The sequence below is a fragment of the Vombatus ursinus genome, unplaced genomic scaffold (genome assembly GCF_900497805.2).
Source record: "Vombatus ursinus unplaced genomic scaffold, bare-nosed wombat genome assembly UNPS02014775.1, whole genome shotgun sequence".
Lineage (NCBI taxonomy): Eukaryota > Metazoa > Chordata > Mammalia > Diprotodontia > Vombatidae > Vombatus > Vombatus ursinus.
Window position 1 is genome coordinate 17,914,606 of NW_020954553.1, and position 15,916 is coordinate 17,930,521.

At 44.7% G+C, this 15,916-nt stretch overlaps 1 protein-coding gene across 1 annotated transcript in view; it reads right to left on the minus strand.

Moving 5' to 3' along the window:
• Positions 1-296: 296 nt before the first annotated feature.
• Positions 297-15,916, minus strand: part of DNHD1 (dynein heavy chain domain 1) — a 128,802-nt gene continuing 113,182 nt past the window's right edge. Inside the window, 6 exon segments of the mRNA XM_027864476.1 lie at positions 297-647; positions 757-1,937; positions 11,898-12,163; positions 12,430-12,537; positions 12,784-12,997; positions 15,444-15,621. Coding sequence (XP_027720277.1) covers positions 297-647; positions 757-1,937; positions 11,898-12,163; positions 12,430-12,537; positions 12,784-12,997; positions 15,444-15,621 — 2,298 coding nt within the window.

Consider the following 15,916-nt stretch of genomic DNA (forward strand, 5'->3'; position numbering starts at 1 on the left):
TTGCTCCACTACAGTAATGGCAGTGGGTGCTATTGGCCCGTGTCAGTCCCTCCACACCTCACTATTCTTTTACTCCCTTCCCCAAGCTAGCCAAACTCCAGACTAAAAGACCAAATAGCTGTTACCAGACGAGGGAAAGGTTGAATTAATTCCACCTTCTCGCTTTTCCCTCTGTCTCAAGGGCTGCCTGAACATGCCTGAGTAGAAATGTCAATAAGGGAATATGTGTGCACTCATGCACACACACACACACACACACATGCCTTCCACCAGCCTCTTTTATTCTGGATATTGGCTCAAATCAAAGGTGGACTACACACATATACCCTACGCTGAACACAAGTGGCAGGAGACAGTTTGGTAGGCAGTGGCAGGTGTAACACAAGGTGGGCACGGTCTAGCCGTGAGGATCCCAGGATTCCCCCCAGGTAGACAGGACAGAGATAGAGAGGCAGAGGAGAGGGGGGCAATGGTAGATCTTGGTTGATGAAGTGGGGAGTGACACTGACAGGGGGCAGAGGCCTGGGCTCGCCTGAGTGCCCATCTTGCAAGGCTCTGTCCTCAGGATCCCATTCAGCATGATGGAGAAGCAGTCCTGTTATTAGAAGGCCACCCTCAGGAGCTATGGGCCTTGGTCCACATTCCACCTGGGGGCACAATCATCATGGCCAGGACTGAGGCATCGAGGAAAGGCATGAAATGAATCAGGCTTATGCTTATAGTCAGAAGGAAAGAGGGCAGGGATAGAGTACCTACCTGAAACTGAAGGTGAATTGCTTCAATCCCTTGTTGAGTTATGCCCATGTTGAGATTAGAGACTAAGCCAAAACCAGAGTTAGGGTTACTGCTGAACCTGGAGCTGGTGCCAGTGCTAAAGCCATGATTAATGGAAAGGTGGCTATAGAAGCCATGACTGTGTATAGGGCTACCGCCAGGACTGAGACCAAGGCTGGATTGAGGGCCACCTTGGGGGCTAGGGCCAGGGCTGGGTTGGGGACCACCGCTGGGGCTAGGACCACCACTGTACTGGGGACCATTACTGGGGCTGTGGCGGGCAGGGTCAAACCTGGGGGTTGGGTTATGGGATGGGGAGATAAAATTGGGGCTAAGCTGGAAGTGAGGACGTGCACCAGGGACGGAGGCAGGGCAGGTCGGAGGTGGATGGCCCGGGCTAGGTGTCACGCTTGACGCTAAATTTGATGTGGTGTAGCGACGAACCCAGTTCTGGCTGGCCTCCCAGCGAATAGCCATCAATAACCCTCTGGGGTGACGGAAGGCAGACAGGTGAAATGAGCGATTCTGTTGGTCAAACCCTCCCATATCGAGCTGTCCACATAGACTTAAGTATTTGGTTAGCAGCTGGCCCTGGTGCCACAGCTGGTGCAGCCACAGCCAGGGTGGCTGGGGCCCAGCATACATGTGATGCCGCCAGGGATGAGGGGGACGGCCAGCCCAAAGGGCAGTGGCTACTTCTTCACATCGTGGAGAGGAGCAGGGAAGGCCCCCTGCCAGCTGGCTCTCCAGGCAGCACAGGTCACTATGTAGTTCTGGCAATAGCATACCTAATGCTGTGCCCTCCTCCTCCAGGAAGCCTTCCAGGGTCTGCAGCCCTTTAGAGGAGTTGCAGCCAAGGGTCTGGCTATGAGAGCTCAAGGCCAGCATGGCCTGCAATGCTTTGAGCCTCCGGATAGCCTGGGACACTCGATGCTTTAGTCGATACTTCACCTGATGAAGGACCTGGGTGCGGGCACTAGGCAGTCCTGAGGGTCCCCAGGGATCTTGGGCCTTGTGTAGAGAAGCCAAAAGGGCCCGACTCTTTTTCCTTAAGAGCCAAGCCTGGGGTCCTTCAGTTACTCCAAAACTGCGAGGTTCAGACAATGCAGAGATCAGGTGTGCTTGGGCCTCTACCTCTAATGATGCCTCTAACTCTGGCTTATCTAGGGGATTGAGAAGGTGAAGATGGAAAATTAAGAGGAACAAGATACTGCAGAAGAGAGATGTCATCCTCTACACAGATGGGCTGTACAAAGGGAGGGCTTTCTCCCACATACCCAGGTTCTCCCACACAAAAGGGAAGGTTCTCCATACACAGACAAAGATGCATGCAGAGGAAACCTGTATACACACAGATATCCAAACTTAGCCTTTTCTATACTCAGGGAGGTCCCCATACATATATACAGAAATATACTCCCCCCCCCTCCCACACACACACAGAACCCCCCCTGCCCCTACTCCTCCCTCCTTCTCTCTCTCTCTGTCTGTCTCTCTGTCTCTCTGTCTCTCTCTCTCTCTCTCTGTCTCTCACACACACACACACACACACACAAAATCTCAAGAATTGAGTGATAACACAGAATAGCTACTCCAGGGCTAGGTACTCTGTGAATCTTTATCCATTTAAAATTATGGCTCACAAGCCTCCACTTATGTGTTTTTCTCCAGTCAGTAAATGCAACTAGTTCAAAGCAAAGGCATTTGGTAAGTTACATTTCCTCCACAAATCTGAAGCCTTTACCATAAATAGGTAGAGTGGGCACAATAATGACTGTGTTATGAGGAACACACTCATGGCCAGGGAACATATGTGAAGGAGGTAATCCATGTCTCGGATACTGCAGGACTCCTAAAATCTTCTGGCGATGTCATCAAACTCTCAGGTGGCTTGCTACCTCCTGGGGGTGGAATCTTTCCTGAGTGCAAAGCTCCACTGGTCTTACGGTAAATGCTGGGCATGTAGAATTTTCTGTGTATTGTTCCCTCTCCCTGCTTCTAGGCCTCCTCTCTGCAAGAGTCCCCTGCCATCCATCTCAGTTCTACTAGGGCAGAGTGGCTCCAATCTCTCTCTGAGGACAGGGAGGATGCCTTATGATAACAGCTCAGATTTACAGCACTTTTTGTGGTGTCAAAGAACTGGAAATTGAAGGAATGCCCATCAGTTGGGGAATGGCTGAACAAGTTGTAGTGTACAGCTGGAATGTAATACTATTGTGCTATAACAAATGACAAGCAGGCAGATTTCGGAAAGACATGGAAAGACTTACATGAACTGATGCAAAGTGAATTGAGCAAAACCAGGAGAACATTGTACACAGCAACAGCAACATTGTAACAATGATCAAGTGTGAAAGACTTAGCTATTCTCAGCAAAACAGTGATCCAAGACAATTCCAAAACGATTCATGATGAAACATGCTATATCCAGAGAAAGAACTGATAAAAGTTTGGATGCAGATTGAAGCATACTATTTTTACTTTGTGTGTGTGTGTGGTTTTTTCCTTCTTTCACAACATGACTGATAGGGAAATATGTTTTACATTATTGCACATATATAACCTATATCAAATTTCTTACCATCTTAGGGAGGGGGGAGGCAAGGGAGGGAGAAAAATATGGAATTCAATTTTTTTTTTAAATGTTAAAAACAACAGAGTACTGGCCCCGGAGTCAGGAGGACCTGAGTTCAAATCCAGCCTCAGACACATAACACTTATTAGCTGTGTGACCCTGAGCAAGTCACTTAACCCCATTGCCTAACCAAAAAAAAAAAAAAGTTAAAAACTGTCTTTATATGTAATTGGAAAAAATACTATTTTAAAGTAATAATAACTAAGATTTAAATAGCACTTTAAAGGTTGCAAACACTTTATATATTTTTCTAACTTAACCCTAACAACAACCTTATAAGGTAGATCTGAAGGTCTCCAATCCTGTCGTGGTCCTACTCCCAATAGTGGCTCCATATATAGTCACAGCCCCCCTCACCGACTTGGCCCCACCTTGGGCATTGGCCTCAGTTATGGCTTTAGCATTGGCAACAGCCCCAGGCTCAGCTGGGGCCTTAGCCCTAGCTCCATTTTGGCCTTGGCCGTATCTTGATCTTGGGGTAGTGATTCTGTGGGTCCCACATGTGAGCAGGGAACCCCAGGTGCTATGCAGGAATCCTCTGTACATCACTGGAAATCTTCTGCTTTAAGACCTTCAGAGAAGAGGTAGCCCACCTCAATTTGGGACATTGCCAATTGTTAGGAAGTTTTTCTTTACCTCATAATTGATTATATAAGGAACCTCTTCAGAGAGTGGTGTTTCAGGGTAAGGGAGATATATTTTTTGGGAGACTGAGATTAACTGTAAGTCCCAGGATACTTCGAGACCAGAGGGATTCAAAACATTGCAGAATCACAAAGGCTGAAGGAAGCTCAATGGCCATATGGTCCAACCTATATCTGAAAAGGGATCACCACTATAATATATCCAGTAAGTAGTCATCAAACCTCTACTTGAAATTTCCAGTGAAGGGAACCCCCCTATCGCCGTTGCACTTTTGGATAGCTCTAATTTTAAGGAAGTTTTCCCTGACACCAAGCCTAAATTTGGTTCTTTGCAATTTCCACCCATTGTTCCCAGTTTTTCCCTTTGAGACTAAAAGGCCAATCTGACTTCTTTTCCATATGACAGCCTTTCCGTATGCTTCTCTAATAACTAAGGAACTTACATACAACTATCATATCCTCCCTAAATCTTGTCTTCTTCAGGCTAAATATCATCAGTTACTTCAACTTATCCTCATGTGGCATGGACTCAAGTCCCTTCCCCATCCTTTCCCCATCCTGGTTGCCCTTGTCTGGATCTTCTCCAGTTTATCAATATTCTTCTTAAACTGTGTGGCAAACAGTCTGAAACACAATACTCTAGATGTGACCTGGCCAGGGCAGAGGACACCAAAGACTGTTACTTCCTTATTACTACTTAAAGCTCAGTGTCTCTTAAGGTAGCCTAAGATCCCATTAACTCCTTTGGGCTGTTGTATCCTGCTATTGACCCCTATTAAGTTCTCAGCCTACAAAACTCCCTAGGCAATATTCAGTCCAGAAAAGGAACACTCTTCACCATGCTTTCCCTATCTTGTATTGGTATAGTTGAATTTTTTGTTGAGGTAGTCCCTCTTGAGAGTAAAGAAGCACTACAGCTGTAATGGACACTAGAAAAGGGAAGGAAGGGAAGGGGAGACAGAGAGAGAGAGAGAGAGAGAGAGAGAGAGAGAGAAAGACCCTGGGTGGGCCACATAGGAGGCAGAGTTCCCATGTAAAGTTTCTGAGGCTTCCTGATCCTGTGGCCAGGCCACAGGGCTGAGAAAGAATGAACTTACAACTTTTCATCCCCAGAGGGTCAGGAAGAAAAAAGGATGTTCACAACTCCACCAACAATGCATTAATGTTCCAATTTTCCCACATCTTCTCCAACATTTATCATTTTCCTGTTTTGTCCTGTTGGCCAATCTGATAGGTGTGATGTGGTACCTCAGAGTTGTTTTGATTTGCATTTCTCTAATCAATAGTGATTCAGAGCATGTTTTCACATGACTATAGATGGCTTTAATTTCTTCATCTGAGAATTGCCTGTTCATATTCTTTGACCATTTATTAGTTGGGAAATGACTTGTATTCTTATAAATTTGACTTAATTCTCTATATATTTTAGAAATGAGGCCCTTATCAGAGACACTGGTTGTAGAAATTCTTTCCCAATTTTCTACTTTCCTTCTAATCTTGGTTGCACTGGCTTTGTTTGTGCAAAAATTTTTCAATTTAATGTAATCAAAATTATCCATTTTGTATTTTGTAATGTTCTCTATCTCCTGTTTGGTCATAAATCCTTCTGTTCTCCATAAATCTGACAGATGAACTATTCCTTGCTCTCCCAGTTTGCTTATAGTATCAGCCTTTATATCTAAATCATGAAGCCATTTTGACTTTATTTTGGTATACGGTGTGAGATTTTGGTTGGTGCCTAATTTCTGCCATACTCTTTTCCAGTTTTCCCAGCAGTTTTTGTCAAGTAGTGAGTTCTTATCCCAGAACCTGGGGTCTCCAGGTGGAGTTGTGAAATGATCCAACCATTTTGGAAAGCAATTTGGAACTATGCCCAAAGGACTATAAAAATGTGCATACCCTTTGACCCAGCAATAGCACTTCTAGGGCTGTATCCCAAAGAGATCATAAAAATGGGGAAAGGACCCACATGTACAAAAATATTTATAGCAGCTCTTTTTTTGTGGTGGCAAAGAATTGGAAATTGAGGGAATGCCCATCAATTGGGGAATGGCTATACAAGTTGTGGTATATGAATATACTGGAATACTATTGTGCTATGAGAAATAATGAGCAGGAGGACTTCAGAAAAAGCTGGAAAGACTTGTATGGAGTGATACTAAGTGAAGTGAGCAGAACTAGGAGAATGTTGCACACAGTAACAGTCACGTTGTGCAATGACTAACTTTGATAGACTGAGCCCTTCTCAGCAATGCAAGAATCTAAGACATCTCCAAAGGTCTCATGATGGAAAATGCTATCCAAATCCAAAGAAAGAACTATGGGGTTTGAATGGAGATCAAAGCATACTATTTGCTATTTTTTTCTTCTGTTTTGTTTTGTTTTCTCTTTCTTGTGGTTCCTCCTATTGGTTCTAATTCTTCCTTACAACATCACTAATGTGAAAATATGTTTAATAGGAATGTATATGTATAGCCTATATCAGATTGTGCACCGTCTTGGGGAGGGTGGTGGGGAGGAAGGGGGAGAAAAATTTTAAACTCAAAAGCTTATGGAAGTGATTGTTGATAAATTAAAATAAGTTAATAATTTTAAAAAGAAATGTAAATTTTCCCCTAATAAATAATTAAGCGGCATATTATTTAAAAAAAAAGATGTTGGTAGAGTTGCTGCTTATGTATTTCCATGATTTCATAATGCTATTTTAAGTAAATTATCTTTATCCCTTATTACTGATATTAAATCTAAGTGATTTGTTATGCCTGGATCTGAGAGGAAATGGGGAGTTTTCAATGGGATGGATGGAGCCAAAGAATATATCTAGATCCTAGGACTGATGAGGGAACCAGTTCCTCCTACAACCCCAAATAAAAACTGCATACCTCCTTCCACTATTATGCTTCTATGTGCCCCAGGAGAATTTTCACTTCACTGTTCTTAATTCTGGCACCTAGAGCCCAACAGAACAAATCAAATATGGGACAGCTCGCATTAATTTCCTCTGATTCTCCTCTTCAGGCTAAATATCCCTATTTCTTCTCTTTGACCAATCTCTTTCAGCAAACAAACAACTACAATGTGTCAGGCATTGTACCAGGTGCTGGGGATAAAAGGCAAATATAAAACAGACCCTGCTTTAAGGAGGTTATATTCTGCTGGGGCAATATGACACAAGTATGTGCAAAGCACTGCAATGGGATTTCAAGAGGAAGGAAAGCAGTAACAAGTGATGAATCAGGAAAGGCTTTGTGTAGGTAATGGCGCCTGACCTGTTCTTTGAAGGAAGCATGAAGTACATGATTCCAGTGCAAGCAGAGAGTGAATTTCAGACATAGGGGACCACCAGTGTGAAGGCATGGAGACAGGAGATAGAATGTTATGAACAGTTAGAAAGCCAATTTGATGGGAACAGAAAATGCATGAAGGGGCCTAATATGAAGATGACAAGAAAAGTCAGTGGGGAATCATATTGCGAGAGCTTTAAATACTAGGGTGAAGAGTTTGTATTTTATCTTAGAGATAATAGGGAGCCACACAGGAGCGTTTTCTAGTGAAGGAGTGAAATGGTCGGATTTTTGTTTTAGGAATATCAGTGTGGAGAATGAATTAGAGAGGGAAGAGATGGGGAGAAGGGAGACTAATCAGAAGTATATTGCATTAATCCAGGCAAGAACGGATGAGGACTTAACCTGGGATTGGGATATGAGTGGAGACAAAGGGATGGGTGCAAGAGATGTAGAAGAAGAAATGACGACTTGACAACTAATTGGGTATGGGATATTAAAGAGAGGAAAAGAATCAGGAATGACTCCGACATTTCAAGAGTAACTAGACTTCTGGTCCTTTGATGGAAATAAGCAGTTTGAAAAGGAGTGGATTTTAGAGAAAATATTTAGTTCCATTTTACACGTTATAGTGACTTTGTAGTTTCTACAGGACATCTTGTTAAAGATCGAACTTCTGGAGAGCCATTAGAGTTGGGAGATTAGATTTGGGAGTCCTTTGCATGGAGATGATAATTTAACCCATGAAAGCTGATGTTCACTAAGGGAGTGTAGAAAAAAAAAGGGGGGGCCCATGACAAAGTCTTGGGGAATACCCAGGTAATAGATAGAAGAAGGGCTGTGATCTAGGGGTAGTGCCCTGTGGGAAATTACCAAGGAGTTGGTGTTGACACTGGAGATAGTTGCTTGATGGAGAAGATAAAAATCCACAATGTGCCTTTACTCACTGCCTGAGTGAATCAAGACAGTGTCTCAAACACTGATCTTCTCTCCTAAGGACAGGGGAAGAGCAGAAGATTCTAAGAGGCAGCTAGTTAGAAGGTGTGAAGCCAAGCCTCAGGCCAGTGTGCTCGGGCCTAAGGCCAGAGCCCTTTGGCTACAGCTTCCTTCCAGGTGCCAGCATTTGTTAGTCACAGCTGGCAGGGGGATCTTAGAAGTCACCTCGTCCAATCTCCTCACTTTACAAATAAGGAAACATGTCACTCCTTTACTCAGCAATTTCCAGTAGTTCTCTATTATGTTTAGGATCAAATATAAACTCCTCTGTTTGGCATTTAAAGCCCTTTACAACCTAGCTTCCAACCTTCCTTTCCAGCCTTATTTTTACAAATTTTATGATCTAGCCAACTGGCCTTTTTTTTTTTTTTTTTTTTTGGTGAGGCAATTGGGGTTAAGTGACTTGCCCAGAGTCAATGCACCCCCAACTGGCCTTCTTACTGTCCTTCAAACAACTGTATCCTATCTTTGTGCCTTTGCACTGGCTTTCCCCAAGCCTCAAATGCATTCCTTCCTTGTCTTTGTCTTTTAGAATCCCTTCAAAACTGAACTCAAATAGCATCTTCTATAAGAAGTCTCTCCTTATTTCTCCAGTGGCTAGTGCCTTCCCCCTCTAAATTATTTTATATTTATGTATCCACTCATACATATTTCCCATGATAGAATATAAGGTCCTTGAGGGCAGACTGTTTCATTTTTGTCTTTCTCTGACATATAGTAGGTTATAAGGGATGGCTACTGGGGGTTGGGTGAGGGAAGAAGATGGATATATTCTGAAGTGAAGGTCATGTAAAAATATATCAGTAACATTTTTTTAAGAGAAATATGGGTTGGAAGATGGGCAAAGTAAGATTGGTTCAGAGATGAAAGATGAGTAGAGAACCTTGCTGCTCCCTTGATAGCAGACGGCAGATAGACTGCATAAAACTCCTGTGACTGGGTGACAAAAGTGGGCTGGGCAGCCACCTCCCCCAAAAGTCATCCTGGATTCCTCTCCTTCACATCACGTACCTGACTGCTGGCATGCACCTGACTGCTAGGCTGGTCAAAAACAGAAGCAGAACTTGTTGCCACAAATGTGTGATCAGTTTGATAGCCAAGTCCATCTGGGCCATCTTAAGTAGGTGGAGCCAAGCCTTCCAAAACCTGATGTTCTTGAGCAGGAATATTTCATGTGAGGTCTGATTTTGGGGGTCTGAGGTCTGAGGTCCATAGGAAACTAGCATATTCTATTATCATCTCCTCTTCCTGTTGGAATCAACCTGATTAATCACCTTAACTTTAAGAAAGGCACTCCTTCCTGGAATAAGGATCAGACAGTCCCTTTGGACTCCAGGGGAAACAGTTTAGGAGAAAATCCAGAAGATGCTGTTTACTAATTGTCAAAGGTCTACCATGTGAAAGAGATTGCTTTCTTTGTCTACAAAAAGCACAACTGGGAGCAATAAGGCAGAGGAAAAAAGTTAATGTTTTGCAGCATTCAACATCTCAAATGTCTAAAGTGTGACAATTTTTTTTAGAAGTCTGAGACAGCAGATGTTACCACTTTATGTCCTGTGGAGCTTACTCCACTTCCAACTGGAGGGGTAGCAGTGTTAAAGTCAACTTCTTTTATAAGTTACTGCAGTAGTGATGAACTTAGTCTATGATGGAATGGGCATAAGCAAGTAAATAATGTAAATTCCTACATATGAGGAAAGGTAATCCTTCTTGATGGCAAAAGAAGTGAGGCTTCTTCCAGGCAGACAAAAACCAAAGGTCAGGTTGAATTTCTTATCAGAATGCCTGTGGTGATACTCATGGATGAACCATTATTGATCAGAGATAAAAGCTGAGAGATTCTGATGAAGTTTAAAGAGCTAAAAATTCAGGAAGACACATGGACTTGATGCTTTCTCTAAATTAAATTACTCTGGGAAAATAAGTCTTTTATTCCAGAAAGTTGTGCAGCCTCCTTGGCAATGAGGCTTTGCATAGTTCTTGAAAGGTCCCATTGCCTCCTGCTGCCTCAGCCATCACTGCTGAGCTGTGGGCCTGCACAAGGGGTTTAACTCGATTACTCCCTGGCCCATCCCCAAAAGGCTGTGCCCGTTTATCTAGGGGGCACTAGTTTTGACTGTGGACATAGTATCAGTAGAGAAAGGAGAAACTGACCCAAAGCTATGTGTGAGGCTATAGTTATCTGCATAACTCAGCCTCAGCTTAAATGCTTCACATCTAAGCAGCTCGTAATGAATGTCTGGAAAATCACTCTTTATAGAGGAGTATAGGCCTTTGACAATTTGAAGACAGAGTCATTACTTCCATACCTCAACATGATTTGACTCTTGAAGTTTCAAAGGAGTCAACAAGAAGAGTATCAAGGAAGGGGCTCAGAATAGCTATAGCATGTGTTTCCAGTGAACATATTTCCAGAGCTAGATAGATGTAGAGCTCTTGACCTGGCAGAGCCATCAGAAGTTGCTAACCCCATGACTGGAGAGAAACTCAAGCTGGTTACAGAACAGAAACATATCACTGTGGTTTGGATAGAGAAGGCAGTTGGATTTTTCCACCAAAATTCCCCAAGATAAGCTGAAAGAAATCCTGGCTGCTAACACAGAGCCAGAGGAAGAGATTTTGGGGAGAAACACAGAGAATACATGTCAATCACATCTTGATCCGAAGAATCAAGATAAAACACACACACACACACACACATAACAACAACAACAACAACTCTTTGCTAAGGATAACCAATAAAGATAAAGGACAACCTGATGCTCTGAGCTATGATGGACACAAAATGTGAATCCAAGGAACCTCCAGAACTATAAGATGAGGCCAATGATACCCTTCCTCCCCTTCCCCTATGAGTGGAGTACCTTCTCACACACATATCTTCTATCTACCCTAACTTGAATCTCTCTCCCATCCTATTCCCTGCACTGGTCCCCCGCCCTGCCCAGCCTCACACACATAACATACATTGGGACATAATATAATCCCTTTCATATACACACACAGAGAGAGAGAGAGAGACAGAGAGAGAGAGAGAGAAAGCATTCCCTCCCCTAGATCTTGAGTATACACATGGATTTGACTTCCCACATATAGGGACATCATCACTACCAAGCACACACACCCATACAAGGAAAGAGCCTTGATCTACACACACACACACACACACACACACACACACACACACATGTATATACACATATCTCCCCCCCCCCACACACACACCCCAGAACATACAAACAGACAGGGTCTCACACACACAAGAATAGAATATCCCCACAGTAAAACATGCATCAGGGATAGGACCTCTTCTCACATACACTGATTCAGGGTCACACATACACATATAGAAATAGGACACCTTACATACACATACATAGAGACACCAAACCACACATATACACCAAGTCCTAATCATTTCATCCCCAAACACAGATAACCAATGCCTCTATCCACGGATGCGAGCCCACCCCTCATCTATGCGTTTGGACCCTTCACATACATATCTCCTCAATACGGTTGGGGATCACACTTGGCCATCTCCCACTCCGCCCAGGGCCCTACCTGGGTATGGTATAAGGATAGCCAGCAGATTCTGTGGGGTAAAACCGTAGGGTCTCAGTTCATTGTTGGGGTCCAGACAGGCCTGGACAAGACTGAGTATGGCAGCCTGGTCTTCGGGATCAGCCACATGTCCTCCGTAAAAAATTGCTCCTGGAGGACAGGAACCACAGGCACTTTCAAATCCTTGTACTCCAACCACATCTACCCCCTGCCTGGCCTTTGGACTCTGCACCAGGAAGAAGATACTCAGGTTGCAGGTCCCTTTCCTGAGAATGGATGAGGGATGCAGAAATCAAGAATGGGGAAAACAAAGAAAACTGAAAGATGGGTGGGATGGCAGTCAGAAAAAGAGGAGAGGAAAAAGGGAAACAGAAATGGAGGGGACTCAGAGGAAGCCAGAGATTGGGGGCAGACAGAAGAAAGATAGGAGAAAACAAAGCTAGCCAAAGGGCAAGGAAGGGAAGACAAATGATTAGTGGAATGATGACAGGAACCTCATGAGAGGCTATATGTGAAGCTGCAAGGAAGGGGCAGGGCCAGGATCTTGCCAGTTAGCTCTTGCAGGGCCACCCAGTGATTGCTGAATTTCTTCCATATCCATTCCTGTGTTTTTAGAGTCTGTTCCAGGATGATCTGATTCCTGTTGGGGTGGGGGTGGAGAGGGAATAGAGGGTCAAGAGGATAGTGGCAGGAAATATGAGATCCTATGGGAAGTGGCTGATGGGACTAAGATAAGACTTAGAAAAAGCAAGGGAAAGCCTTTTCCAGATGGGGTCTCCCTAGTCAGGCAATGGGCAGAAGAAAAGCTTGACTTGGCTTGGGGGCATGTCAAACCATCAATGGCCATAGACCTGAAGAAAAGGGCCTTCAGGTGTGGGGGACTTACCATTTGCCACACTTGGCCTGAAGCCAGGGCCCATAGAGCTGGCGGTGCAGCAGAAGGCTGTGCAGGAACATCACTGGCACAGACAGGGTTAGGGACACTGAGGGTTTAGGATTTTCCAGGGAATCTTGTCTTTCATGTAGGCTGCGTATCAAGATGTGGTCCAGTTCTAGTGAATGCTCCCAGAATATAGGAACTGAGCGCTGTACCACCGCCACTAGTAAGAAATAAAGGGGAGAGGGCATGACTCAGAGCATAACTCTGGCCAGTCAGCTTTCAATGGGAAATCTTCATGCTTACTCTGGAAAGAAGCCTGGACAGCGGTCTATGATCCTCTACTGCCACCAAATGATATACCCTAGACAGCAGTCTTTTTTTTTTTGGCTAGGCATTGGGGTTAAGTGACTTGCCCAGGGTCACACAGCTAGTAAGTGTTATGTGTCTGAAGCTGGATTTGAACTCAGGTCCTCCTGAATTCAGGGCTGGTGCTCTATCCACTGTGCCACTTAGCTGCCCGCCGACAGCAGTCCTTTCTTCTGCTCAGTGCAGTGCCTTAGACAGTCCCCACCTTCTATTCTCCATTGAAACTAGCACCTGGTCATCAGCCTACTCTTCTCTTCCTCCCCCCATTCAATTAGGATTCTCATTAAGGGGCTTTTATCCTCACCTGGAAGAGAGTCAATTGCATTAACTGAGGAAATAAGCCATAGCCGGAATTTCTTATTTACAATTAGATTTTGTCTGGACATGGATTGGTGCAAGACCTGTGGCAAAACTTCTGATGTCACTGTGGAGAAACGGGGTACAGGAAAATGTGGAATGGCCAAAGCATGGGGAACACACAGACCCAGGAAGGGGGCTGTAGATTTTTATATCAGACATGAAAGAGACATAGACATGGTTAGTCACAGTTATGGGGGAACATACACATAAGTGGGGAACACGGGCATGAGGCTAATATATACTTGAAAGGGAAACAAAGTCACGAGCACATAGCACAAACGTACAGAATTCTGTACACAAACATAAGGACATAGATATGAAGGTGGATGTATGCGTAATAGAAGCTCAGACGCTAGGGGGCCACGGGAATGAGAGCAGGGGCACAGACATGAGTGAGACACAGACACAAAGGGGAGGGACAAAGACATGAGGTGGACAGAAAAGTACAGACACTGATATAAGATCAAAGATACATATGGGAGGAAAACAGCTTTGAGGGGTGAGACAGACACAAGGGAGACACAAACATAAGGCAAGGGAAACAGTGAAGGACACAAAAGGGCATGTATTCATAGGGACAGGCACGGGAGAAACAAAAACATGAAGGGGATAGAAGCATGAGGGGAAACAGACATGAAGGGAGGGACACAAGCATGAAGAAAGAGAAAAAGAAATGAAGGGATCCTAACTGTGGAGCCCTGGACTTCAGAAGCCACCTAGTCCAATGCTCGAATTGGCTGGGAGGCTAAGTGACTCGCCCGAGGTCACACAGTCAATAAATACCTAGAAGGGCATTGCCACTTAGGCCCTCTCACTGATTTCTGTCCCTTTTCGTATCCCCAGTTCTCACTCGCCATAGGGCCTGGCCCACAGGGCTACTGCAGATGTGGGCTGGCTGAATCCTCCAGAGGCAAGAGTTCTTCCTTCCTTCTGCTTTTGCCACATTGCCAACACAAAGAAAAGGTCCACAGACATTGAAGGGAGAGACAGACTTTGAGGAGGAGGAGGCAAAGGCATGAGGAGGCTCAGATATGTATGGGCCACACGTAAGACAGAAATACAGATGTGATTAGACTCAGACAAAGCAGAGGGGATAATGAAGTGAAGAGAGGTACCCAGGCAGGAGCAGGAAATACATTCTGGGGACACAGATAAGGGAGAGAAAGCTTTATGAAGGGAGGGGCCTAGATGTGAGAGAGAAGAATATAAATGAGGAAGGACACAGAAACAAGGGGAGGGCTATGGACATAAGGAGGGAACAAAGATATAAGAGGAGGACAAAGACATGAGGAAATGGAGATACACTTGTGGGAAGCACAGTCATGAGGGATGGCTAGATATGGAAAATACTACTAGGAGGGAGACACACAGAAATGTGGAGAACACAATCAAGAAAAAAAAAGATATAAAGGAAGGGACCTAGACATTGTGTGTGAGAGAAGGGGGAGCTAACGGCATGAAGGAAGCCATGAACATGACATTAGGGACTGAGGCATTATGAAGCAATGAGATGGGGACACAAACATGAGGGCTAACACAGACACACCCAAGGAGCCACAGAGATGCAGAAAAGGGGGGGGGCATGGACATAAGGAAGGAACAAAGATACAGTGGAGGCAGACATAGGAACAGAAACACATGGGGATGGGTGGCTAACATATACAAAGGAAGGTACACGAACATGAAAAAAGAAACAAATATGACGGGAATACAGAACACTAGGGAGGCACAAACAGAAGGAATAGGCAGAAGGGTAACAAGATAGAGGAGACATATTCCTGAAGAAGCAAAAGACACAAGGTGGGACACAGACAGAGGTGAATACAGTCATAAGGAAGGCACAGCCAAGGACAAACACACACAGAGGAGGAGGGTGTACAGACTCCAGGGGAGCACAGACATAAGGTGGGGTACAGATACGGGGCAGCAGGCTCACCTACCCTGAGCCCCATCTAACATCCCCAACAAGGATTCCAGGAGCTCAGACGGCCAACAAGGCATCAGATGGCAGTTGTCCAACACTATCCAGTGGCCCTTTCGCATGGCTTCAGTCAGGGCTGTGGTCACAGCCTGAGCAGAATCCCATAGAGAGGAACCCAGTCCAATGACCTGCAGATGCTTTTGCCCCAAGAGAAATAGGCATGCATTGAATAGCTTCTAGGGGCCCTGTAACTCCAGGTAACCATAAGGCAGCCCCCAGTACCTTTACTGAGGAAACAAATTACAATTCCTTCCTTGCTACTTTGAAGGCTGTGTAAAAGAAACAATTCTCTCCTAACCAGCCTTTGCCCTTCAGAGAGCAATGAGAGAGAACCAGGGTCTGATGGAGAATGTCACCTGATCACCATCTGTCTGCAAAGGCTCAGGGCCAGGTATGGACTTCTCTGGACTCAACTTCCACCCCCATTTGCTA